General features: G+C 45.5%; 2 protein-coding genes and 1 non-coding gene across 7 annotated transcripts in view; 2 read left to right on the top strand and 1 right to left on the bottom strand.

Annotated features, from left to right (window-relative positions):
- LOC121649097 (solute carrier family 12 member 2-like) overlaps positions 1 to 6,818 on the top strand; it is a 58,710-nt gene extending 51,892 nt beyond the window's left edge. Inside the window, exons 24-26 of the mRNA XM_041999651.1 lie at positions 5,266 to 5,401; positions 5,487 to 5,554; positions 6,367 to 6,818. Coding sequence (XP_041855585.1) covers positions 5,266 to 5,401; positions 5,487 to 5,554; positions 6,367 to 6,502 — 340 coding nt within the window. The 3' untranslated portion in view covers positions 6,503 to 6,818. The remainder of the gene's footprint in view (positions 1 to 5,265; positions 5,402 to 5,486; positions 5,555 to 6,366) is intronic.
- On the bottom strand, positions 69 to 222 carry LOC121649715. The gene has a single exon (XR_006012149.1). It is a non-coding gene; the product is annotated as a 5.8S ribosomal RNA (ribosomal RNA).
- A 6,219-nt stretch (positions 6,819 to 13,037) lies between the features above and the next one.
- nudt12 (nudix (nucleoside diphosphate linked moiety X)-type motif 12) lies at positions 13,038 to 22,891 on the top strand. Of its 5 annotated transcripts, none has more exons than XM_041999656.1 (8): positions 13,038 to 13,112; positions 14,171 to 14,434; positions 17,884 to 18,220; positions 19,030 to 19,303; positions 20,047 to 20,214; positions 21,490 to 21,603; positions 21,692 to 21,891; positions 22,514 to 22,891. In XM_041999656.1, exons 2-8 carry the CDS (start codon positions 14,229 to 14,231, stop codon positions 22,619 to 22,621), a joined length of 1,407 nt encoding a protein of 468 aa, XP_041855590.1. In that variant the 5' UTR covers positions 13,038 to 13,112; positions 14,171 to 14,228; the 3' UTR covers positions 22,622 to 22,891. The 5 variants fall into 5 exon arrangements, with proteins under 5 accessions (XP_041855590.1, XP_041855592.1, XP_041855591.1 ...); XM_041999658.1 differs by having other exon boundaries at positions 13,045 to 13,112; positions 14,224 to 14,434; XM_041999657.1 differs by having other exon boundaries at positions 13,092 to 13,112; positions 14,177 to 14,434.
- Positions 22,892 to 23,865: the final 974 nt, after the last annotated feature.

Raw genomic sequence — 23,865 nt, 5'->3', positions numbered from 1 at the left:
AGGCGCGCCGTAGGCGGCCTGCAACAGCCCCAGCCGCGGAGGAGAGGCTCCTCCGATTGATGGCAAAGCGACCCTCAGACAGGCGTAGCCCCGAGAGGAACCCGGGGCCGCAATGTGCGTTCAAAGTGTCAATGATCAATGTGTCCTGCAAATCACATTAGTTCTCGCAGCTAGCTGCGTTCTTCATCGATGCACGAGCCGAGTGATCCACCGCTAAGAGTTGTACAGTTTTCGTTTTCAGGTTGGAGGCCAAGCTTCCGAGACTGGGGGTTGGACAGGTTCAGCGAACTGCCCAGGCGCTCCGCATCTCGGGCCGGGCCCCCCCGTCGAGGACAGGGTAAGCGCCGGTCCCCAGGGTGGAGACATTAAACCCCCCTGGCTCCCTCCGGAGGATGGAGCAGAGTTGGGTACCCGGAGGCGCGCAGCGGGACGGCCAGGGCGAGACCGTTCGAGAGGTTCCGAGTGCAGAGCCCTGACTGGGTCTCCGCCGGACGCAGGCCGGGCCCGCTCTGCGTGGACGCCGCCCTGACGCTCCCAAGCGCGCCATGACGGCAGGTCCGTCAGGCCCTCGGACGGGCTGGCGGGAGTGCGCGCTCTGCGGAGCGAGGGGTCGGTGCCGGAGAGGGGGCCGAGCCAGGGAGTCCGACGGGCTGGCCGGGCTCGGACCAGGGTGGAGTTTGCAGCAGGGAAGGGTCGGAGGAGGTAGGGGAGACGCGACTGGACCCGAGGGCGGAGAGAGGGGGACCCTGGAGGGACCCCTCTTCCGCCCGCAGGAGAGCTCGGGCACGCACGCCTCCATCCTGTCACGCCGGTCCATCTGCTGCGGAGCCTCGGGGGCGGGCCCTGGGGCTCTCGGGGAGAGAGCCGGGGTCCGTCCCCTCGGCAGGTTCGGCTGGTTGGAGAGGCCCCGCGTGGGGTGCTCAACCGTTAATGATCATTCTGCAGGGTCACCAACGAAAACCTTGTTACGACTTTTACTTCCTCTAGATAGTCAAATTTGATTGTCTTCTCGGCGCTCCGCCAGGACCGTGACCGACCCCTGTGGGGCCGATCCGAGGACCTCACTAAACCATCCAATCGGTAGTAGTGACGGGCAGTGTGTACAAAGGGCAGTGACTTAATCAACGCCAGTTTATGACCAGTGCTTACTGGGAATTCCTCGTTCATGGGAAATAATTGCAATCCCCAATCCATATCACGAGTGGGGTTCAACGGGTTACCAACGCCTCTCGGCGAAGGGTAGACACACGCTGAAAAACAGAAGGAGCTTTCAAAATGAATCAAAAGGGGTGTGTCTTGTTTGTGTGTCTTAGTAGAATAATTTAGTAGGGGTTTGGGGCCCCTCGGTGACATGATGTGGAAGCTATTGAAGAAATATTGATTTTATTACTGTAAAAAAATTTTAAAAAAACAGAAGGAGCTTTCAAAATGAATCAAAAGAGGTGTGTCTTGTTTGTGTGTCTCAGTAGAATAATTTAATTGAGGTTTGGGGCCCCTCGGTGACATGATGTGGAAGCTATTGAAGAAATATTGATTTTATTACTGTAAAAAATTAATAAAAAACAGAAGGAGCCTTTAAAATGAATCAAAAGAGGTGTGTCTTGTTTGTGTGTCTCGGTAGAATAATTTAATTGAGGTTTGGGGCCCCTCGGTGACATGATGTGGAAGCTATTGAAGAAGTATTGATTTTATTTTCTGTAAAAAATTAATAAAAAACAGAAGGAGCCTTCAAAATGAATCAAAAGAGGTGTGTCTTGTTTGTGTGTCTCGGTAGAATAATTTAATTGAGGTTTGGGGCCCCTCGGTGACATGATGTGGAAGCTATTGAAGAAGTATTGATTTTATTACTGTAAACAATTAATAAAAAACAGAAGGAGCCTTTAAAATGAATCAAAAGGGGTGTGTCTTGTTTGTGTGTCTTAGTAGAATAATTTAGTAGGGGTTTGGGGCCCCTCGGTGACATGATGTGGAAGCTATTGAAGAAATATTGATTTTATTACTGTAAAAAAATTTTTAAAAAACAGAAGGAGCTTTCAAAATGAATCAAAAGGGGTGTGTCTTGTTTGTGTGTGTTAGTAGAATAATTTAGTAGGGGTTTGGGGCCCCTCGGTCACAATTTGTGGAAGCTATTGAAGAAATATTGATATTTTTACTGTAAAAAATTAATAAAAAACAGAAGGAGCTTTCAAAATGAATCAAAAGGGGTGTGTCTTGTTTCTTTGTCTCAGTAGAATAATTTAATTGAGGTTTGGGGCCCCTCGGTGACATGACCTGGAAGCTATTGAACGTTAATCATAAATTTACAGTACAAAAAATACTCAAAAATAATAAATGACTATAAATGCAATAAAAATGAGTGTGCCTGATCTCTGGAGACTAGGAGAAAAGTTTAATATGGAATTTGTGTCAATGGGTCACATGACCTGGAAGCTATTGAACGTTAATCATAAATTTACAGTAAAAAAAATACTCAAAAATAATCAATGAGTATAAATGCAATAAAAATGAGTGTGCCTGATCTCTGGAGACTAGGAGAAAAGTTTAATATGGAATTTGTGTCAATGGGTCACATGACCTGGAAGCTATTGAACGATTATCATAAATTTACAGTACAAAAAATACTCAAAAATAATAAATGAGTATAAATGCAATAAAAAATGAGTGTGCCTGATCTCTGGAGACTAGGAGAAAAGTTTAATATGGAATTTGTGTCAATGGGTCACATGACCTGGAAGCTATTGAACGTTAATCATAAATTTACAGTACAAAAAATACTCAAATATAATAAATGAGTATAAATGCAATAAAAAATGAGTGTGCCTGATCTCTGGAGACTAGTAGAAAAGTTTAATATGGAATTTGTGTCAATGGGTCACATGACCTGGAAGCTATTGAACGATTATCATAAATTTACAGTACAAAAAATACTCAAAAATAATAAATGACTATAAATGCAATAAAAAATGAGTGTGCCTCATCTGTGGAGACTAGGAGAAAAGTTTAATATGGAATTTGTGTCAATGGGTCACATGACCTGGAAGCTATTGAACGATTATCATAAATTTACAGTACAAAAAATACTCAAAAATAATAAATGACTATAAATGCAATAAAAAAATGAGTGTGCCTGATCTCTGGAGACTAGTAGAAAAGTTTAATATGGAATTTGTGTCAATGGGTCACATGACCTGGAAGCTATTGAACGTTAATCATAAATTTACAGTACAAAAAATACTCAAAAATAATAAATGAGTATAAATGCAATAAAAAATGAGTGTGCCTGATCTCTGGAGACTAGTAGAAAAGTTTAATATGGAATTTGTGTCAATGGGTCACATGACCTGGAAGCTATTGAACGATTATCATAAATTTACAGTACAAAAAATACTCAAAAATAATAAATGAGTATAAATGCAATAAAAAATGAGTGTGCCTGATCTGTGGAGACTAGGAGAAAAGTTTAATATGGAATTTGTGTCAATGGGTCACATGACCTGGAAGCTATTGAACGATTATCATAAATTTACAGTACAAAAAATACTCAAAAATAATAAATGAGTATAAATGCAATAAAAAATGAGTGTGCCTGATCTCTGGAGACTAGTAGAAAAGTTTAATATGGAATTTGTGTCAATGGGTCACATGACCTGGAAGCTATTGAACGATTATCATAAATTTACAGTACAAAAAATACTCAAAAATAATAAATGAGTATAAATGCAATAAAAAATGAGTGTGCCTGATCTCTGGAGACTAGTAGAAAAGTTTAATATGGAATTTGTGTCAATGGGTCACATGACCTGGAAGCTATTGAACGATTATCATAAATTTACAGTAACAAAAAATACTCAAAAATAATAAATGAGTATAAATGCAATAAAAAATGAGTGTGCCTGATCTCTGGAGACTAGTAGAATAGTTTAATATGGATTTTGTGTCAATGGGTCACATGACCTGGAAGCTATTGAACGATTATCATAAATTTACAGTACAAAAAATACTCAAAAATAATAAATGACTATAAATGCAATAAAAAATGAGTGTGCCTGATCTCTGGAGACTAGGAGAAAAGTTTAATATGGAATTTGTGTCAATGGGTCACATGACCTGGAAGCTATTGAACGATTATCATAAATTTACAGTACAAAAAATACTCAAAAATAATAAATGACTATAAATGCAATAAAAAATGAGTGTGCCTGATCTCTGGAGACTAGTAGAAAAGTTTAATATGGAATTTGTGTCAATGGGTCACATGACCTGGAAGCTATTGAAGGATAATCAGAAATTCTAGATAAAAAAAATGGCTAAAAACACGTCGAAAAAATACAGCAAAATCACTCAAAAATCTGGTAATTTAGCAGATTCATTTAATTTTGTTGCATGATATTTCATTGATTTTGTGAGAGTTGGTAACAAGAGAGGACAGCTATAAGTTTTGTTTCTGAAGAGTGATGGTTCAAAATTTATTGACAGTCCCTAAGTCAACAACCACAGCGCGAATATCCAATATCCAACTTGAAACTAACTTCACCGCAGTCCTCTATGGCTGGAATAAAGCCAAGAAGACGTTTCTGATGCACGGTGGCGCCACAAAGCAGCTGAGCTGGAGTTGGTTTAGTGAGGATAGCAGGTAAATAGTAGCAGGAATAACTGGAAATGAGGAAAAAGTGGAAACATGGAAATAGTTTCTGTTGTGTGTTTGCTTCAATAACAATATTTTTTCTCCTGAAAGCCAAGACTTGAGAGAACGATGAGATGAGAAAAGGTTTGGTCACTGTTGGTCTGTGTGTTATTTCTACAAAGTGGACCAAAAATCACAAAAATGGGTGGGAATCTGGGAATCCTTCCTCCCTTCTTTCTTCCAGGAACTTTTTTAATCTGCTGGAGACCAACTGGAATCCTCTGAGTCTTTCCTGGACGTGGACTTTGGGCCAGATTCTCACCATGATCACTAAATTCCTCATACATGTTTTACATCATGATGAGCTTGTCTGAAATGAAAAATGGATGTTCACAAATGAAACGAAGCTGTCAGAAAACAAACTGAAACATCTCAGGTTCATCTTGTCTGCAGTAGAAGAAAAGTGGGAACCGCTGTGGTTATTTATTGATGAATGTACGCGACTAAACATATCCAGACAGAAGGTTTAACGCTGCTCACGTCTCTTTACTGCAGCACAGAAACTCCAGATTCTTTTGAAAGCATTGAAATGTGAATAGTTTAGGACATGCTGCGGTAAATCCGACCTCTTTTCGTTGCAGTAAGCTGAGTTTTAAGGAGCTGATCGAGCCGTACAGGCTGAAGGAGGACGACATGGAGCAGGAGGCTGCAGAGAAGCTGAAGGCTCAGGAGCCCTGGAGGATCACCGACAATGAGCTGGAGCTGTACCGGGCCAAGGTCGGCCCACATCCCGGAGCGCGCTGGCCAATCACAAAGTTCTGCTCTGCTGCATGAAAATCAACTTCTTTTATTTTACTTTCAGACCAACCGTCAGATCCGGCTGAACGAACTTCTGAAGGAACACTCCAGCTCGGCCAAACTCATCGTCATGTAAGAACTTTTTCTTTTCCAGCTGCACATGCTCAGAAAAGAGAGAATTTCCCCTCTTCATCATCATCATCGTCGTCATCATGTTGGAAACCTGTTCATACGTTTCACTTACAAAATAATCTGGATGGTGTTTACATGACTTAATATGAGAACATGCACCCCCTCCATACCTGACTTCAAACCACAAACCACTCGCAGTGTGATAAAATGTTTGTCAGTTTGTCTTAACATTGAATTTTTTTCTCTGTGTTATATATATATACATATATACACCCTGGGGGGGGGGGCGTTTCACGGCAGGGGGTGCTTTTCTTCTTTTTTCGGCACAACACCAGACCGAGCGGCCTATGAGCCACTTCTCCACCAGGAACTTCTTTAGATTTTTCTGGGCCTTTAAAATGAATTCCAACATTACCTGGATAAAAAAAAACCTTCCCTGAAAGCACCTGATGGAGCAACAGAACTTTCTAGATTCCCCAGAACCCCTGAAAAAACACATGTACATGCACATGAGAACCACGTGGTTCTCAAGTGGTTTTGGAACAAGCACACGTGGATCACATGCTCATCCACGAGTGCATTTTGTCCAACTTTTGGTCCGTTGTCGGGCCCCGCGGATCTCTGATTGGACCGCACTGAGACCTCCTCCCCCTCCAGTGTGTCTGGTTCCTGCAGCCAGGATGAGGTCTGGACCTGGTTCTGGTGTAGACCTGCTGCTGCATGAGACAATTTGAAGTAGTTCTTTTCCCTCGTATGTTATGTGTAGCGTGTAGATGAGGAAGTAAAAGCTGTCTGTCTCTCTGGTTGTGCAGAAGCATGCCTTTGGCCCGGAAAGGCACCGTCTCCAGCGCCCTGTACATGTGCTGGTTGGAGACTCTGTCCAAAGACGTCCCCCCGCTGCTGCTGGTCCGAGGAAACCACCAGAGTGTCCTCACCTTTTACTCTTAACACACACACAGATGTGTCCACCAAGGGCGTGTTGCGGTGTTTCAGCCTCCACCTGCACAAGAACAGAAAAATCTGGCCTTCAATGGGATTCTTCTCATTCAGCTTCATTTAAGTTCTTTTTTGTTCTTTAACAAATTAAACAGATTCTTTAACAGTCTGTGGTTTTAACTGGATGAGATTAATGACAGTAAATATAATGTTTATTTATAATAAAGATGCTTATTTCAGAGGGTGTGCTGGTATTCAGGCATGCAGCCATGGGAAGGAATATTTTTCCACTGACTTATGGTAACTTCATTTTATTAAAAGATTAACAGAACCATGTTTTTATCATTTCTTAGTTTTCTGGGGTTATTTATGGATTATTTATCTTTCTCTAAATCTCATTTTTTCTAAATGACTTCAGAGAACCTTTTTTGTTAGAATAAAGTGAGTAATTAAAGTATTAGACCATCCTGATCCCTAAAGTATGTAAAGGTGGAAACTTGATCTTTATTTGACAATGTTGAGAGATTTAGATGATAAAACTAAAAAATAAAGGTGAAGGAGTCTTTAAAAACCGAAGGAATTATTTTGTGAGGGAAACACTGGGACTCATATATATTGAAATAAAATATAAAACGTCAGGTGTGACAGATGCGAACGTTATGGGTCTTTAACCTGATTCCAGTCATGAATAAATCAATAACACGTTAAAGACGTAAAAATAATCAGGTCGTAAAATGAAACATTCTCCAGTATCAGTTTTTAAAAACCTCAGAGGAGTTCAGAGTCGGCGTCAGCTGATCAACCACCTGACTGATCATCATTAGAGCAAAAAGCAGATGTTTGGTCAGCTTGCTGCTCTGCTCTCGTTCAGGTGTGTCAACACAATGCCAAGGAGGAAAGACATCAGCAGTGATCTTGGATCATTCAGTCTGGGAAGGTTTTCAGATCTTTTCCAAACCACCTGGAGACCATCATCCTACAGAGAAGAAGATTATTCAAATAACAGCTGCCAGTCACCCCAGGAGACGACGTCCCGGCAGCTTCAGACCAACATCAGACCTTAGAATTCATTCCAGTTCAAACAGATCCATACATGATCCACATTAGGAAAAACCTCCATCAGAACCAGAACCATGAACAAAAGCCTCCATCAGGACCAGAACCAGGAAGAAAAGCCTCCATCAGAACCAGAACCAGGAAGAAAAACCTCCATCAGAACCAGAACGACGAAGAAAAGCCTCCATCAGGACCAGAACCAGGAAGAAAAGCCTCCATCAGGACCAGAACCAGGAAGAAAAACCTCCATCAGGACCAGAACCAGGAAAAAAACCTCCATCAGAACTAGAACAAGGAAGAAAAACCTCCATCAGGACCAGAACCAGGAAGGAAAACTTCCATCAGGACCAGAACCAGAAAAAAAAGCCTCCATCAGAACCAGAGCCAGGAAGAAAAACCTCCATCAGCACCAGAACCAGGAAGAAAAACCTCCATCAGAACCAGAACCAGGAAGAAAAACCTCCATCAGGACCAGAACCAGGAAGAAAAACCTCCATCAGAACCAGAACGAGGCAGAAAAACCTCCATCAGAACCAGAACCACGAAGAAAAGCCTCCATCAGAACCAGAACCACGAAGAAAAGCCTCCATCAGGACCAGAACCAGGAAGAAAAACCTCCATCAGGACCAGAACCAGGAAGAAAAACCGCCATCAGAACCAGAACCATAAAGTAAAGCCTCCATCAGGACCAGAACCAGGAAGGAAAACCTCCATCAGAACCAGTAAGAAAAACCTCCATCAGGACCAGAACCAGGAGGAAAAACCGCCATCAGAACCAGAACCAGGAAGAAAAGCCTCCATCAGGACCAGAACCAGGAAGAAAAGCCTCCATCAGGACCAGAACCACGAAGAAAAGCCTCCATCAGGACCAGAACCAGGAAGAAAAACCGCCATCAGAACCAGAACCAGGAAGAAAAACCTCCATCAGGACCAGAACCAGGAAGAAAAGCCTCCATCAAGACCAGAACCAGGAAGAAAAACCTCCATCAGAACCAGAACCAGGCAGAAAAACCTCCATCAGAACCAGAACCAGGAAGGAAAACCTCCATCAGAACCAGAACCAGGAAGAAAAGCCTCCATCAGGACCAGAACCACGAAGAAAAGCCTCCATCAGAACCAGAACCACGAAGAAAAGCCTCCATCAGGACCAGAACCAGGAAGAAAAACCTCCATCAGAACCAGAACCAGGAAGAAAAACCTCCATCAGGACCAGAACCAGGAAAAAAAACCTCCATCAGAACCAGAACCAGGTAGAAAAACCTCCATCAGAACCAGAACCACGAAGAAAAGCCTCCATCAGAACCAGAACCAGGAAGAAAAGCCTCCATCAGGACCAGAACCAGGAAGAAAAGCCTTCATCAGGACCAGAACCAGGAAGAAAAACCTCCATCAGGACCAGAACCAGGAAAAAAACCTCCATCAGAACTAGAACAAGGAAGAAAAACCTCCATCAGGACCAGAACCAGGAAGGAAAACCTCCATCAGGACCAGAACAAGGAAGGAAAACTTTCATCAGGACCAGAACCAGGAAGAAAAGCCTCCATCAGGACCAGAACCAGGAAGAAAAGCCTTCATCAGGACCAGAACCAGGAAGAAAAACCTCCATCAGGACCAGAACCAGGAAAAAACCTCCATCAGAACTAGAACAAGGAAGAAAAACCTCCATCAGGACGAGAACCAGGAAGGAAAACTTCCATCAGGACCAGAACCAGAAAAAAAAGCCTCCATCAGAACCAGAGCCAGGAAGAAAAACCTCCATCAGCACCAGAACCAGGAAGAAAAACCTCCATCAGAACCAGGAAGAAAAACCTCCATCAGGACCAGAACCAGGAAGAAAAACCTCCATCAGAACCAGAACGAGGCAGAAAAACCTCCATCAGAACCAGAACCACGAAGAAAAGCCTCCATCAGAACCAGAACCACGAAGAAAAGCCTCCATCAGGACCAGAACCAGGAAGAAAAACCTCCATCAGGACCAGAACCAGGAAGAAAAACCGCCATCAGAACCAGAACTATAAAGTAAAGCCTCCATCAGGACCAGAACCAGGAAGAAAAACCTCTATCAGAACCAGAACCAGGAAGGAAAACCGCCATCAGAACCAGAACCACGAAGAAAAGCCTCCATCAGGACCAGAACCAGGAAGAAAAACCTCCATCAGAACCAGAACCACGAAGAAAAGCCTCCATCAGGACCAGAACCAGGAAGAAAAACCGCCATCAGAACCAGAACCAGGAAGAAAAACCTCCATCAGGACCAGAACCAGGAAGAAAAGCCTCCATCAAGACCAGAACCAGGAAGAAAAACCTCCATCAGAACCAGAACCAGGCAGAAAAACCTCCATCAGAACCAGAACCAGGAAGAAAAGCCTCCATCAGGACCAGAACCAGGAAGGAAAACCTCCATCAGAACCAGAACCAGGAAGAAAAGCCTCCATCAGGACCAGAACCACGAAGAAAAGCCTCCATCAGAACCAGAACCACGAAAAAAAGCCTCCATCAGGACCAGAACCAGGAAGAAAAACCTCCATCAGAACCAGAACCAGGAAGAAAAACCTCCATCAGGACCAGAACCAGGAAGAAAAACCGCCATCAGAACCAGAACCAGGAAGAAAAACCTCAATCAGGACCAGAACCAGGAAGAAAAACCGCCATCAGAACCAGAACTATAAAGTAAAGCCTCCATCAGGACCAGAACCAGGAAGAAAAACCTCTATCAGAACCAGAACCAGGAAGGAAAACCGCCATCAGAACCAGAACCACGAAGAAAAGCCTCCATCAGGACCAGAACCAGGAAGAAAAACCTCCATCAGAACCAGAACCACGAAGAAAAGCCTCCATCAGGACCAGAACCAGGAAGAAAAACCGCCATCAGAACCAGAACCAGGAAGAAAAACCTCCATCAGGACCAGAACCAGGAAGAAAAGCCTCCATCAAGACCAGAACCAGGAAGAAAAACCTCCATCAGAACCAGAACCAGGCAGAAAAACCTCCATCAGAACCAGAACCAGGAAGAAAAGCCTCCATCAGGACCAGAACCAGGAAGGAAAACCTCCATCAGAACCAGAACCAGGAAGAAAAGCCTCCATCAGGACCAGAACCACGAAGAAAAGCCTCCATCAGAACCAGAACCAGGAAGAAAAGCCTCCATCAGAACCAGAACCAGGAAGAAAAACCTCCATCAGAACCAGAACCAGGAAGAAAAACCTCCATCAGGACCAGAACCAGGAAGAAAAACCTCCATCAGAACCAGAACCAGGAAGAAAAACCTCCATCAGAACCAGAACCACGAAGAAAAGCCTCCATCAGAACCAGAACCAGGAAGAAAAACCGCCATCAGAACCAGAACCAGGAAGAAAAACCTCCATCAGGACCAGAACCAGGAAAAAAAGCCTCCATCAGAACCAGAACCAGGAAGAAAAACCTCCATCAGAACCAGAACCACGAAGAAAAGCCTCCATCAGGACCAGAACCAGGAAGAAAAGCCTCCATCAGGACCAGAACCAGGAAGAAAAACCTCCATCAGAACTAGAACAAGGAAGAAAAACCTCCATCAGAACTAGAACAAGGAAGAAAAACCTCCATCAGGACGAGAACCAGGAAGGAAAACTTCCATCAGGACCAGAACCAGGAAAAAAAGCCTCCATCAGAACCAGAGCCAGGAAGAAAAACCTCCATCAGCACCAGAACCAGGAAGAAAAACCTCCATCAGAACCAGAACCAGGCAGAAAAACCTCCATCAGAACCAGGAAGAAAAACCTCCATCAGGACCAGAACCAAGAAGAAAAACCTCCATCAGAGCCAGAACGAGGCAGAAAAACCTCCATCAGAACCAGAACCACGAAGAAAAGCCTCCATCAGGACCAGAACCAGGAAGAAAAACCTCCATCAAGACCAGAACCAGGAAGAAAAACCGCCATCAGAACCAGAACCATGAAGAAAAGCCTCCATCAGGACCAGAACCAGGAAGAAAAACCTCTATCAGAACCAGAACCAGGAAGGAAAACCTCCATCAGAACCAGAACCAGGAAGGAAAAACTCAATCAGAACTAGAACCAAGAAGGAAAACTTCCATCAGGACCAGAACCAGGAAGGAAAACCTCCATCAGGACCAGAACCAGGAAAGAAAACTTCCATCAGGACCAGAACGAGGAAGGAAAACCTCCATCAGGACCAGAACCATGAAGGAAAACCTCCATCAGGACCAGAACCAGGAAGGAAAACTTCCATCAGGACCAGAACCAGGAAGGACGGCCATCTTCCTGGACTGGGTGGGGGTGGAGAGGACAGGAAAGAGGGTCAACCACCAGCAAAACTCTTTTTCAGAGAAAGAAGAAGAGAAACACAGATGGACAGTAAAGAGAGCAGAGAGGAGCCCGGTGCATCATGGGAAGTTCCACAGCAGAGAGGAGCCCGGTGCACCATGGGACGTCCCACTCGGCCTCTAGTAGCAGGATTAAAGGATGGATCAGGGTCACCGAGCCAGACCTGCTAAAAGATTTCACTTTTAATTAACTACAGGCCCATCGCTCTGACGTCTGTGGTCACGAAATCCTTGGATAGACTGGAGTTGAGCCACCTGAAGGACGTCACCTGGACCCCCTGCAGGTAGCCTACCAGGCAAACAGGTCGATAGGTGATGCATCACCTCCACTTTCCAGTTCTGGATTCAGCATCCCTGAAATCCTCCACCGGACGCTCACCCAGCTCACAGCGCCCACCTCCACCTGCCAGATGACCAGTTTTTAGACAGAAGGCAACACGTACCTGCACGTACCTGTAAACACTGTTAATGTTTATCTATATTGCTTTCATTTTCTATTTTTTTACTTTTATTTTTAATAATTCTTTACTTTTTGTACTGAAAGTATGAGAACAAATATTCCCTGGTGTCAAATTCCTTGTTTCTACAAACTAGGAAAAACAAATTATTCAGATTCTGAGATTTATTAAAGACATTTCTCCTCGTTTTATTGTAATTTACTCAGACAACATTTTACATACTCATCATTCTCAGAAGAAGCCTCGATGTCCCTTCAACAGTTTCCCTCTGGGACTAAAAAAATATTTCTAATTATGAGATTTAAAGTCACAATTATTGAATTTTATTGAATAAATGACTTTCTATACCATAATGATTATTATCACCTATAACTTTATCAATTTCTATTTAATAATGGTTAAATCTAATAATAATAAAGTATATTCTGTTATTATGACATCAAATTCATAATCATGAATTTAAATCTAATAATTATTCTTTACATTGCATAATTATGACAATCTCAGAATAAGGATTTAATATATTTGTTTTACAAGTGGCAGGAATGTGCTTCCATGTATCGTGATATAAACTTGAAAGAAACAAATTACAAATAAATAAATAAATGAAATAAATAAAAAGGAGTATGAAGTGGAGAACACTTATTAAGCGCTCAGAATAACTACAGGAGTAGGAGGCCTTGAAGGCAACACTGTTGTAATGAGCGCGTGCTGTCTGTGAACGCACCACGTCCCCTTTCCTGGAACAGAGCCGGTAGCAGAGACGTCTCAGCGGGAGAAGAACCAGGTGTGTGATTTCTGATTCTCCATCCGAACCTGAGCCGTTAACCGGATTCAACCAGGTTTAACTAGCGTGATAACGGCAAACCTGCCGCGGTTCGTGGTGTCCCGGGACCGGTAGAGGACGGTTTCTAACGCCGTTTCTAAACCAACTTTAGCTGGATAACTAACGGTAACACAGTCTGAATCCAGCGGCTTGGTTCTGGTTTTACCTGACATGAAAACAAACCGTTTATAACCAGTTTCATCTCGTCGCTTCATTTTTAAACCGTCAAAGGTTCAGTGGGCGTGGCCACCTTGTGATTAACAACCTCCTGCTCCAATAAGAGCAGAGCATAAATACGCCTCTCTTCCGCCTACTTTTCCTTTACTGACGACCAAAACGGTCACAATAAAAATTAATTTTAAAAAAATGATTAAATATGTGTACGTTTACATTTTCTACTTATTAATTTATACTGTATCTAAAAATACACTTTTATATGCAGATTTATTTGTATTTGCATGTTAATTTATTTTCAGTAATTGATAACAGTAATGACAATAAATGGAAATTAACAATAATAATAAATATTACTAATACTGATAACAACAACAGTAATAATAATATCCTACCTAAAACTCAGTAATGAGGGAAGTAATGATCTGCATTTTTCGTTGGAGATTCCTTTTAAATCCTCAGGATATCTTTAAATCTTACCAGATTTATTTCACCCACATTGACTAAGATTTAATGTGAAAAAAAGTAAAACAAAAAGAATAAACGGTAAAAATTTTCATAAAAACCACGACACTGTGTAATTAAACTTTCATTAAACATTTAATCTAGTTTAAATAAATACATATTTGGTAGTTTCATTAAGACTGATGTTTGAGGATTTCAGCAAAAAAGTGGAAAATTATTAATGTGTAATGTTTTTATAGCAGCTTTTAGGACCTTTTAGTTCTGTAATGACCTGAAAGGGTAGTAAAATGAGCCAGAAGGGTTAAAAAAATAACAACACATCATGTTTGTCTCTGTGCTGCTCACCTGCGCTTGTGTTTACTCATTTGTACACCTGTAAGAACCAGACGATGTAAGAGCTCAAACCTTCTAACCCAGCTTCCTGGTCCACCAGCCAGCATGACCAGCCTCCAGCTCAGTGCCAAGGAGGAGATGGTGGAGAAGTTTCTGGACGCTGCAGCCAGAGGAGATCTGAACCAGGTGTCCACGCTGCTCATCCACATTCCCTCACTTATCAACCAATCAGGCTACAGCGGCTGGACGGCGCTGATGCTCGCAGCTCGCAACGGACACCATCATGTGGTGGAGAAGCTGCTGTCGCTCGGGTACCTTTCATTTATTTACCTTCTTCACCTCTGCAGGATTTCTGTTTAAACAGCTGATAGAGAAGATCAGAGAGTTTTCATCACCTTTACTCATAAAACCAGGAACCAAAACCCTGAAGCAGGCGTCAAATCAGGGCTGAAAACCGAGGTTTCCATCACACTGTGTCATCAGGTCCGCCTTCTATTACCGGGTCTTCCTCTTCATCGGGTCCACCTTCTAGTACCGGGTCGTCCTCTTCATCAGGACCAGGTTCTAGTACCGGGTCTTCCTCTTCATCAGGTCCACCTTCTAGTACCGGGTCGTCCTCTTCATCAGGACCAGGTTCTAGTACCGGGTCTTCCTCTTCATCAGGTCCACCTTCTAGTACCGGGTCGTCCTCTTCATCAGGACCAGGTTCTAGTACCGGGTCTTCCTCTTCATCGGGTCCACCTTCTAGTACCGGGTCGTCCTCTTCATCGGGTTCACCTTCTAGTACCGGGTCTTCCTCTTCATCGGGTCCACCTTCTAGTACCGGGTCGCCCTCTTCATCAGGACCGCCTTCTAGTACCGGGTCTTCCTCTTCATCGGGTCCACCTTCTAGTACCGGGTCGTCCTCTTCATCAGGACCAGGTTCTAGTACCGGGTCTTCCTCTTCATCAGGTCCACCTTCTAGTACCGGGTCGTCCTCTTCATCAGGACCAGGTTCTAGTACCGGGTCTTCCTCTTCATCAGGTCCACCTTCTAGTACCGGGTCGTCCTCTTCATCAGGACCGCCTTCTAGTACCGGGTCGTCCTCTTCATCAGAACCATCTTCTAGTACCGGGTCGTCCTCTTCATCAGGACCACCTTCTAGTACCGGGTCGCCCTCTTCATCAGGACCAGGTTCTACTACCGGGTCTTCCTCTTCATCAGGTCCACCTTCTAGTACCGGGTCGTCCTCTTCATCAGGACCAGGTTCTAGTACCGGGTCTTCCTCTTCATCGGGTCCACCTTCTAGTACCGGGTCGTCCTCTTCATCAGGACCAGGTTCTAGTACCGGGTCTTCCTCTTCATCGGGTCCACCTTCTAGTACCGGGTCGTCCTCTTCATCGGGTTCACCTTCTAGTACCGGGTCTTCCTCTTCATCGGGTCCACCTTCTAGTACCGGGTCGCCCTCTTCATCAGGACCGCCTTCTAGTACCGGGTCTTCCTCTTCATCGGGTCCACCTTCTAGTACCGGGTCGTCCTCTTCATCAGGACCAGGTTCTAGTACCGGGTCTTCCTCTTCATCAGGTCCACCTTCTAGTACCGGGTCGTCCTCTTCATCAGGACCAGGTTCTAGTACCGGGTCTTCCTCTTCATCAGGTCCACCTTCTAGTACCGGGTCGTCCTCTTCATCAGGACCGCCTTCTAGTACCGGGTCGTCCTCTTCATCAGGACCAGGTTCTAGTACCGGGTCTTCCTCTTCATCAGGTCCACCTTCTAGTACCGGGTCGTCCTCTTCATCGGGTTCACCTTCTAGTACCGGGTCTTCCTCTTCATCGGGTCCACCTTCTAGTACCGGGTCGCCCTCTTCATCAGGACCGCCTTCTAGTACCGGGTCGTCCTCTTCATCAGAACCATCTTCTAGTACCGGGTCGTCCTCTTCATCAGGACCACCTTCTAGTACCGGGTCGCCCTCTTCATCAGGTCCGCCTTCTAGTACCGGGTCGTCCTCTTCATCAGGACCACCTTCTAGTACCGGGTCGTCCTCTTCATCGGGTCCACCTTCTAGTACCGGGTCGTCCTCTTCATCGGGTCCACCTTCTAGTACCGGGTCGTCCTCTTCATCGGGTCCACCTTCTAGTACCGGGTCGTCCTCTTCATCGGGTCCACTTTCTAGTACCGGGTCGTCCTCTTCATCGGGTCCACTTTCTAGTACCGGGTCGTCCTCTTCATCGGGTCCACTTTCTAGTACCGGGTCGTCCTCTTCATCGGGTCCACCTTCTAGTACCGGGTCGTCCTCTTCATCGGGTCCACTTTCTAGTACCGGGTCGTCATCTTCATCGGGTCCACCTTCTAGTACCGGGTCGTCCTCTTCATCGGGTCCACCTTCTAGTACCGGGTCGTCCTCTTCATCGGGTCCACCTTCTAGTACCGGGTCGTCCTCTTCATCGGGTCCACTTTCTAGTACCGGGTCGTCCTCTTCATCGGGTCCACCTTCTAGTACCGGGTCGTCCTCTTCATCAGGACCACCTTCTAGTACCGGGTCGTCCTCTTCATCGGGTCCACCTTCTAGTACCGGGTCGTCCTCTTCATCAGGACCAGGTTCTAGTACCGTGTCGTCCTCTTCATCAGGACCAGGTTCTAGTACCGGGTCGTCCTCTTCATCGGGTCCACCTTCTAGTACCGGGTCGTTCCTCTTCATCGGGTCTACCTTCTAGTACCGGGTCGTCCTCTTCATCAGGTCCACCTTCTAGTACCGGGTCGTCCTCTTCATCAGGACCAGGTTCTAGTACCGGGTCTTCCTCTTCATCGGGTCCACCTTCTAGTACCGGGTCGCCCTCTTCATCAGGACCGCCTTCTAGTACCGGGTCGTCCTCTTCATCAGGACCGCCTTCTAGTACCGGGTCTTCCTCTTCATCAGGTCCGCCTTCTAGTACTGGGTCGTCCTCTTCATCAGGTCCACTTTCTAGTACCGGGTCTTCCTCTTCATCAGGTTTACCTTCTAGTACCGGGTCGTCCTCTTCATCAGGACCAGGTTCTACTACCGGGTCGTCCTCTTCATCAGGTCCACCTTCTAGTACCGGGTCGTCCTCTTCATCAGGTCCACTTTCTAGTACCGGGTCGTCCTCTTCATCAGGTCCACCTTCTAGTACTGGGTCGTCGTCTTCATCAGGACCGCCTTCTAGTACCGGGTCTTCCTCTTCATCGGGTCCGCCTTCTAGTACCGGGTGGTCCTCTTCATCAGGTCCACCTTCTAGTACCGGGTCGCCCTCTTCATCAGGACCGCCTTCTAGTACCGGGTCTTCCTCTTCATCAGGTCCACCTTCTAGTACTGGGTCGTCCTCTTCATCAGGACCGCCTTCTAGTACCGGGTCTTCCTCTTCATCGGGTCCGCCTTCTAGTACCGGGTGGTCCTCTTCATCAGGACCACCTTCTAGTACCGGGTCGTCCTCTTCATCAGGACCAGGTTCTAGAACCGGGTCGGACCTTTTTAATCCTGGTGTGATAGATGAAGCAGGTGGTGAAACCTTCCTCAGAGGTTTTCTCCATATTAACATGACAGCATCACACAGTTGCTGCAGGTTTGTCGGCTGCATCCATGATGAGAATCTCCCGTTCCACCACATCCCAAAGCTGCTCTACTGGACTGAGATCTGTCTTCTTCTGTTCAGGTCTGCAGCTGTTTGGAGAAAAATGATGGATTGGATTATTTAGTTAGTAGTTTAGTAGTTTAATAACAGGACGTTACTATCAGCAGCAATCAACTTACTTCCTGTCTTCTCAGATTCTCTCTCATCTTTTCCTCTTTGTCTTCGAGCTGTGACAAGTTCTCCGTCAACAACTCGTCTCAGACCGCCTACGATATCGCCAGGTTCTGGGGTCACAGACATATCAGCAACCGGCTGAGCCGAACAGATGACGCCTGCCAGCGAGTCCTGCTGAGCAGCGACCTCAGCCCGACGGAGAACTACTTCAGCCGGGAGACGCTGGACCGGCTGAGCAGGAAGAGGACGGATAAGGTCTGGCTGGAGGCCAAGCAGAGCCACCCAGACACAGTCTACCTGTTGTTCTCCAACCTCAGCCCCATGGTCACCAAATGTGAGGAGGACGATGGTGAGCGGGTACGTCAGGGCAAACATTACTGATACGGCTGAGTCTGGCTCGGAAATGAGCTTTTACTTTACACATGTGTAATAATATGTAAGTGGTCATAGCCAGAGCATGTAATTAGTAAATGAATAACAGGCCTGAAATGGAGCTGATTTAGTGGTGGACAGTAAATCCAGAAAATTAAACATCAGAGAATACATCATTATATTTTTTAATAGCCGTTAGATGAAAAGTGTGGCTTTAATGCGACTTAGTGGGACATTATGGTCCTAAAGTATAACAACATCAAGTATCAAACTTCAATTTAAAGGCTTAAATCCTTTGTAGTGCTGAGTAGATTTTCAAGAATATTATGCCAAAACAGGCCAAAAAATGAGGGAGAAAAACTGAGAATTAATTTTGGAAAAGAAAACAAATGAACTGGTACGTTCTTATTGGGGGGCAGCTGAGAGGCGTGCTGGGGCGAGCAGTGGAATAATAAAAGTAATAAATAATAAACTTACAGGATGTGATCAGTGTCACTGCTTGGTTACTAGATTTTATTAACATGGTAATTACATCATTACACGTTTATTACATGTTATTACCACGCTGTGATGTCATCTACTGCTGAGTGCTTCCTGCGGATCTTGAGGTGTGATGCACAGAGAAACGTGTCTCACACAGATGTAGTTAACACCGTCAGTACGATACACCGCCGGACTCCATCCAGAGACAAAGCAGAACTCAGGAACGTTTTACACAACGAACAGAAAAACCTGAGAAATAAAAACCTGTCATTTACCTCCAGGATGAAACCTTGTAACTCCTCCTGTAACAGGGTGAAACCCGGCTGTGTCGGTTCACATTCGATGCCGTTCAGGACCTTCTTCAGAAACCTGCGACTGTGCTCATCTTCCTTGGAGTGGAGAGGAAGAATCCCTCCTCTTCCTCCTGGTCACGGTCAGATGACGGTTCCCTGGAGCCTCCCGCTTGGTTTGCCTTCAACACAGACGCAGACGCTGCTGAACTCCTGAAACGCTGCAGAGAAAAGAACTGCTTCTTCCCCAAGACTCCCAACAGAGACCTGCTGCAGCTCAGCGAGGACGAAGCTGGTGAGGAGCACGTGTCTGTTATCGGTTGGTGGTCTGACTCTGGTGTCTGACCCGGTCTGGCTCTGGTGTCTGACCCGGTTTGGCTCTGGTGTCTGACCCGGTTTGGCTCTGGTGTCTGACGCGGTCTGGCTCTGGTGTCTGACGCGGTCTGGCTCTGGTGTCTGACCCGGTCTGGCTCTGGTGTCTGACCCGGTCTGGCTCTGGTGCCTGACCCGGTCTGGCTCTGGTGTCTGACCCGGTTTGGCTCTGGTGTCTGACCCGGTTTGGCTCTGGTGTCTGACGCGGTCTGGCTCTGGTGTCTGACCCGGTCTGGCTCTGGTGTCTGACCCGGTCTGGCTCTGGTGTCTGACGTGGTCTGGCTCTGGTGTCTGACCCAGTCTGGCTCTGGTGTCTGACGCGGTCTGGCTCTGGTGTCTGACGTGGTCTGGCTCTGGTGTCTGACCCGGTTTGGCTCTGGTGTCTGACCCAGTCTGGCTCTGGTGTCTGACCCGGTCTGGCTCTGGTGTCTGACGTGGTCTGGCTCTGGTGTCTGACGCGGTCTGGCTCTGGTGTCTGACGCGGTCTGGCTCTGGTGTCTGACCCGGTCTGGCTCTGGTGTCTGACGTGGTCTGGCTCTGGTGTCTGACGTGGTCTGGCTCTGGTGTCTGATGTGGTCTGACTCTGGTGCCTGACGTGGTCTGACTCTGGTGCCTGACCTGGTCTGGCTATGGTGTCTGACCCGGTCTGTCCTCTCTCTTTCCAAGGCGTGGTGGCTCAGGCCCGATCGGTTCTGGCTTGGCACAGCCGTTACAGTTTCTGTCCCACGTGTGGCAGCAGCACTCGGCTGGAGGAGGGAGGATACAAGAGGAGCTGCCTGGACTCTGGCTGCAGGAGTCTGCAGGGGGTCCACAACACCTGCTACCCTCGAGTCGGTATGAACGTCATGGCTGATCCAGAAGACTTTCTAAAGATCCTACAAGCCTGCAGCTGGTTGTTACATAAGCTAAAAACACTGGGAGGAGTTTGTCAACATGAAAAATGAAAAACTAAAAAGGTGTTTTTATGCATTTGTATCCAGCTTTACCTGCACCAGTCCTGTAAGCCGTTAAATCAGGTGCATCTGTCTGAGTTTTATGTCTCAGAACGTCCACCTCTCTGAAACACCTCGAACTTTCAGACAGGTCAAGGACAAAGCTGTAGAGAAAATAAACCAGAGCTGAGTCATTAAAAATATCAGAAACATAGAAAATCCCACCGGGCTCCATTAAATTCATCCGTTCCAAAAGGAAAGATCACGTCACCACAACAAACCTGCCGAGAGACGGCCGTCCACGGAACCACTGGGATCCACCTGCGGCTGATCAAACTGCAGTATCACCACCTGTTAGGATGAAGACGATACAGGTCACGGTGCCGCGTTGTCATGATGACACGTTCACAGTTTAAACTCTTCATTCATGAAGCCGACATAACCGCCAATGCACCGAAGTATCAGCGTACCTAAACGAAAGCGGCCATATCTCCAGAAAGATGCTAAACCCCCCCCCACCGCTCATCTCCTGATATAAATGGGGTGTGTATTCAAAGTTTATGAGACTGACCCCTACTGAGCTGTTGGCTCTCTGATTTCTGATCCTTGGAGCTCCATGAATGTTCGTAATGAACATCAGCGTGGCATCAAGACCAGCCAGAAACGGCTTTAGGTCAGAAAGTTACACACTGCTACTTTAATGCTGACAAAAATAATGGGCATTATATACACACACACACACACACACACACACCACATATGAGGTGGGCGTTAACACAGAAATGAATGAAGTGGAAAGTTGTGGCTTGTGCAGCTCAGTTGGTGAGCACAGATTCAACGAACAGGTCCCACCCCCCGGCAGTAACCCCATCCTACCATGGACGAAGCCCCCCCCCCGGCAGTAACCCCGTCCTGCCATGGACGAAGCCCCCCCCCCGGCAGTAACCCCGTCCTGCCATGGACGAAGCCCCCCCCCCGCGGCAGTAACCCCGTCCCGTCGCAGACCAAGCTTCTCGTGGAGGATGAATGATCGGCCGATTCAAACTTTTTTCTTGTTCTTGGGGCCTCGAGAACAAGAAGAAAGTTCTCGCGGAGTGTGTAACAAGCTTTAGACATGCAGGAAGTTCTGGTGCAGAAGGTCTTCCCACAGATTCTGTGTCCATTTGTGTGTTTCCAGACCCGGTGGTCATCATGCTGGTGATCCATCCTGATGGAAACCAGTGTTTACTGGGGAGGAAGAAGATCTTCCCTGCAGGAATGTTTTCCTGTTTAGCTGGATTTGTAGAGCCTGGTAACACACACACACACACACACACCCTTCAACCATAAACTGGGACTTGTCAGAAGCATTGAGTCCTTGTGATGTGACGTGGCTGCAGGGGAAACGATGGAGGAGGCGGTGAGGAGGGAGGTGGAGGAGGAGAGCGGCGTGAAGGTCGGTCCGGTCCAGTACGTCTCCTCCCAGCCCTGGCCCATGCCCTCCAACCTCATGATTGGCTGCCTTGCTGTTGCCGTGTCAACCGACATAAAAGTGGACGAGAATGAGATCGAGGATGCTCGATGGTTTCCAAGGCAACAGGTTAAGACTAATTCTAGGAATCATAATGAAAGAAAAAGCTGATTCCCTTTCTGGTAAAAACTTCACTTGTTCTTCACATGTGCACACACGTTTTTCTGGAAGGGACCGGTACAGCCACATTCTTTCATGATATCTACGGACTCAAAAAAAAGTCATAAAAATTTTGCAGCTGCAAATGAAAGTTTGTAAAGTTTTGTCATCCTGTAAAAGAAGAAATCTACTGGAGAAATTCCAGTTCGTGAACGTGTAGAAAAGAATCTGCGTTGCTGTAAACAAGATTTCAAGGTAACTTTACCGACACCTGAAGGAAGACGCCATCTTTTCTACAGAAACAGACACAAAAGGCACAAACACAAAAAGTGAGAACTCATCTGAGGCTCGGAGAGAAAGAAGTGCATTAAAGCTATAAGAAGAATCAAACACCTAAAATATAAGTTAATAAGTTAACCCAGTGGTTCCCAAACCTTTTCTGCTGGCCTTTCATCAGTGTCAGGACATCATCAGATTTTCTAAAATTAGATCAGAACCAATTTCTACATAAAATGTTTACGTGAACAAAAACACGCTGATGTTTCTGTTTTTTGTCAGTTCAGTCTGAATTTCACTTTGAACCTTTCTTTAGGTGATCGACTCGTTCAGAGGAGCCTACCCTGCCTTCGTCTTCCCTCCCAGACAGACCATCTCCCACCAGCTGATCAGACACTGGATCAGGATGAACTCCAACCTCTAACCTCCAGACAGATCCCAGTCTTCTAGGTTAAAATGAGCATCTTAGATAACAGATGCTCACTTCAGATGCTGCAACAAGATGAAGAAATTTTAGAATTGAAAATATAGAAAGCTGTCGTCTGCAAACAACAGCAGCTAATTTCTTTCAGGAACGTCAAGAAGTTGGAATAAACCTCCCTGTGAAGTTTTCAGGCGTTAATTCACATCAACTAAAACAGCATTCACAAGCTGAGAAGTTGCTTCTGGTAATAAAAATGTGCAATAAAGTATTTCCTGATGAAACTGAGCACGCAACTCTAAATCTACTCCTTTCCGGACCTGGATTGATCACCAGTATCACTTCACCAGTTTAAAGTGAATTTCAAAGTAGTCTTGATCTTTTAATATTGACATGGCTGCACATTTCCAGAAGAGAATTTGTCCCTGTGCAGGTACAACTACTAATGTTATGTAAGGTTATTAACCCCATTTTAGCATGAAGCTGCGTAGCAGTCCTAATCCAGTTCTATGCGGATGCATGGATGCCAAAGAAATTTGGGGTTGCAGCAGCACGCATTGGTGCAAAAGATTTAAACAAAAATAGAGCAGCAAAACAAACAAATCTATATACCAGAAAATAAACTAAATACAAATATACGTGCAACATGTACAAATCAACAGGACGAGAGAATAAGAATAGAATACATTTAAAGAAGGATGTGCAAAATAAAATGTAAGAAAACGTGCAAACCAAAATAGAACAGATTTTCACGTTGGAGCTGAAAATAAACTATAAAGATGCTAAAAGAGAAGCTCAGTGTCCACATTACTTAGCGCTGACTAAGCTAGCGCTACATGATCCACTTTCATTTAAACAGGAGGCTAGCAAGGCTGCTAGCTGGTTTTAAAGTAGCTACAGCATGAAAATGTGGAGAAATAAATCCTGGAACCAGTCTGGTTTAGTAGAAGAAGATATAAGAATGAAGAAAAGAGAATTTTTAGGAAAGGTCACACACAAGGCAAGTTTATTTGTACATCGTGTACAAGACAGTTCAAAGTGCTTTACATAAAACAAAAGCATTACAGCGGGGGGCAGAGGAAGCATTAAGATGTACGTTAAAATAACTTTCAAAAGTTAAATATCGACAGGAGAAATCTTAAAAATGCTAGAAATACGTTTCAGTGTGGGGAATTCACAGTTCTGACAGAAAATCAGCAAATACTAAAGTTTTTAACTTTGATTTAAAGCTGCAGGAAGAATCAGGT

This window comes from Melanotaenia boesemani, chromosome 11 (assembly GCF_017639745.1).
Source record: "Melanotaenia boesemani isolate fMelBoe1 chromosome 11, fMelBoe1.pri, whole genome shotgun sequence".
NCBI lineage: Eukaryota > Metazoa > Chordata > Actinopteri > Atheriniformes > Melanotaeniidae > Melanotaenia > Melanotaenia boesemani.
Note: the sequence above shows the minus strand (reverse complement) of the source record. Positions and strands in the feature narration are given on the sequence as shown.